Genomic DNA, 3,384 nt, shown 5'->3' on the forward strand with positions numbered 1-3,384 from the left:
GTGCAGTCGGTCGTATATATATAGAGAATTTACTACCTTATATAGTGCAAGCCGGAAGGAGAGGAGAAGATGTCAGCCCAGTTGCGGCAAAAGTTATTTCGCATTCCTGGAAATATCGCCGTCTCCGTTGGTCTCCACTGGGATTTCGTCGGCGCGGACCCCGTGGACCTTGATCTGAGTGCTGTAGCTTTTAGCAGTGAGGGAGTCCTGCTTGATGTGGTCTTCTTCAATCATCCTTTTCCAGTCGGCACCGATGAGGAGGCGCTACGAGACTGCGGCTTCCTCGTTGACCCGCAGCAACTGCCTTATATGTTTATCAGTGGCGACAGTCGTATTGGAGGCGAAGAAGAGAACCGTCTACCAGGACTTGCACTCGCTGCTCGCCGCCGTGCTCTCCAAATGCGGGGCGGAAGAGACGACGAGCTGAAGCGGTTTGGAGTCATTGAATCTATTTTCTCCCGCATCTACAACGAATCGGAGCTAGAGATGGTTGAGGAGGTGCTGAATGACAAGCGTGGCGGAGGTCACATATTTGATGAAGATGGACGAGCGTTTCGTAGCGAAAATTCTCGCGAGATGTGCGACGAGTCTGTAACGTTCGTGATGCACAAGATACCGTCCGAGGCGGCGGTCATATTTCTCGTTGTGACCAGCTACACCGGAGCTGACTTTTCTGTACTACCCACTGTCAAGCTTGTTGTGGTGAATGAAATGACAAATGAGCAGGTGGGGACAATTGATCTGAAGCACGCCACTGGAAATGGCACGGCAAACTTGGCGTGCATGCTCTGCCGCGTTCCTACGAGGCTCAGCGGTAGCACAGCACCTGGAAGTGCCAATGGAACAATAACAATGGACGGGGGTTCTCGTCAGTTATGGGACTTGCGAGAGCTGAACATCCGGACGTTTGGTTACACTTTTGTAGACACGCTACCCACCATGATGGACGTCCTTGGAGTGGAGGTGAACTCCCGCACTAATGCGGTCTGGCAACTTCCAGACTACTCATTATCAAAGGATTCATACGGGGCGTTGCGGCAGCCGCTCTCGGATGTGCGGTTCGGGGTTGGTTGGGGTGGTGATCACGATTTAGATTCCTTCATGGTGTTTTTAGACGAAAAGAATAATTACGTAGACCACATTAACCCAAAACCGGTTAAGCTACAATCGAGATTCCCACACACCGCACGTCATTCGGGGGATGCGATTAATGGATATAGTGCCGTGGGCGATGAAGAATTTATTGACCTAGTCACGTACCGCCTCCCGTTGGAGGTGCACACAATTATATTCGGTGTGTGTTACGTAGAGGGCGGCCGTAGCACAAGGAGCATTATGGATGTGCCTAAGTTCTACATGCGGCTGCAGAATCGCACGGCAGCATGGCCGAACGCCATTGAAGTAGACCGCTGGAATGTTCATGAGGAAATAAAGCGGGCAGATGAGGAAAGAAAAAGGTTGAAGGAAGCGCAGCTGCAAGGCTCCAAGTCAGCGGACAACCTTCCAAAGGTTAGTGAGTTGTCCTCACGCCTCTTACACACCTACAAGGGAGCCGACGGTAAGATGTTTCCCGTGCGTGCGCTGGTGCTCGGCATGATGGTCAAAACTGCAGAAGCTCCGCTTAGGGAACTCTACCCGGAGGCTTGTGCTCAGAAGCCTGAAGGGGAGTTGGGGGAAGTGGAACGGCGAAATTCGAGCGGATCTCCACGTGACTCCGACGCTCAAGTAGCAACGGAAGAGGAGGACGGGAATGCAGCGGGTGCTGATCCGCTTCCAGAAAGCGATACTGTTGTTTCCGTGTTTCAGTATCTCCCCATTCACGAGTACGTTCCCATCAGCAATGCAAAAGGGTTTGTGGAAATGATGCCGTATATGCGCTGCATAGCAAAGTACTGTCGGAACAAGCCTAGCAGCAATTTAGCAACTCGAAGTAGTGCGGATCAGAATATTAATAACCCACTACGACTGCAAACCTTCCAACCGCAGCTAAACACACAGACTTCTATGTGGGATCAGGTACGAGCTTCCAGTGGAGTGCTTTCCTACCACGCCGTGAGGGTGCAGTTTCTTGAGGTGCGGCATCTGCAACCGGAGCTGCCACACGTATTCAAGTGCCACGGTGAGGTGTGGGTATGCGAAAAGACACCCTTTACGGAGAAGCGCTCACTAACCGTATACGACCAACCAACCTTCCGCACACCATACTTAATGCACAGGCAGAACATGCAGTGGGACGAAAGCAACCCAGCCACGGCCGCGTTACTCTTCGTACGGGAATTTGATCGTATCCGTGTGGTTATATACGAGCGCGCCGCCTTCGGCTACGTGGACATTGACCTTATGGATATTAACGAGTTGTGGTCACAGAACCCGCAACCTGATCTGTTCGTGCCAAATGCAACGCAGCCGGCGAGTCTTATGTCCGCCACCCCGGCGCAGGACCGGTGGTTTCAGTTAAGCGGTGGACCACTTAGTGATGGGTTAGTGCGGCTGCGCATATCCCGCGCGCCGATTGGAAAGCTGCTCGAGGAGAGTGAGCGAACCATTGCAGCAGCAAAGAAGAAAAGGCGAGACCATGCGAGGGCTGTGGAGGAAGAAAAACATGAGGCTGCTAGAGAAAGATACTCAGGACCGTGCTGCATCATGTAATGGTTGGAACCGGGGTTGTCGTTTGCTTTGTTCTACCTCTTGTCGACATCACCAATATGGTATATTATAGAATAACTCCCATTTCGTTAGATGTTGTGTGTTGAAGTTATGTATTCGAGGAATTTCTTCCAGCGTTGCGATTTTGCACTGCATGACGCTCCCCATACCGTTTCCACCTTTTTACTTTGGTGATGTTGCAACTAAAAAAAGGTTCTCCAATGCAGAGATGCAGTTGCAGAGGGACATTTTGCTCCCGTCCCTCTTCTTCTTCTATTGTTTCTCACCACAGTGCTACTCTTATACCTACTGTTTGCCTTTACCCACCTCGCTACTTTCCCTACACCCCCCGAAGCAAAGCCAAGCAGTCACACCCATAAACATACGAAACACAGTGCAAAAAAAAAAAAGAAGTCTTTTATGGCCGACGAGGAACCACGCGACATTAAACTTGATCTTGAAAAGGACTGCCTGGCGAACAACTGCCAACATAAAGTGCTCGCCTACAATGCCTGCCTCGAGCGCATCAAGGATATCCCTTCAGAAAAGGAGCCTCACTGCTACCACCAATACTTTGATATAGTTCATTGCGTCGATGTGTGCGTTGACCCAAAGCTGTGGCCAACGTTGGTGTAACGTCAACGGGACTTTTAAAAAATGGGGGAGAGGGTATGATGCTATGGGAGGGATCAAATCAAAGCAAGAAGGAGCAATGCAGTTCTCACTGGTTGTGACTGG

The 3,384-nt window shown here is 50.9% G+C and overlaps 2 protein-coding genes across 2 annotated transcripts; both read left to right on the forward strand.

Moving 5' to 3' along the window:
• Positions 1–69: 69 nt before the first annotated feature.
• On the forward strand, positions 70–2,649 carry TEOVI_000684400 (TerD domain containing protein, putative; the record flags this gene model as incomplete). The annotated part of the gene is made up of 1 exon (XM_067221278.1): positions 70–2,649. One exon carries the CDS (start codon positions 70–72, stop codon positions 2,647–2,649), a length of 2,580 nt encoding a protein of 859 aa, XP_067077379.1.
• Positions 2,650–3,066: 417 nt separating this feature from the next.
• Positions 3,067–3,282, forward strand: TEOVI_000684500 (ubiquinol-cytochrome c reductase, putative; the record flags this gene model as incomplete). The annotated part of the gene is made up of 1 exon (XM_067221279.1): positions 3,067–3,282. The coding sequence occupies one exon, from the start codon at positions 3,067–3,069 to the stop codon at positions 3,280–3,282; it is 216 nt and encodes a 71-aa protein (XP_067077380.1).
• Between the last annotated feature and the right edge of the window lie 102 nt (positions 3,283–3,384).

This window comes from Trypanosoma equiperdum (genome assembly GCF_001457755.1).
Source record: "Trypanosoma equiperdum strain OVI genome assembly, contig: ctg_1397, whole genome shotgun sequence".
NCBI classification, from domain to species: domain Eukaryota; phylum Euglenozoa; class Kinetoplastea; order Trypanosomatida; family Trypanosomatidae; genus Trypanosoma; species Trypanosoma equiperdum.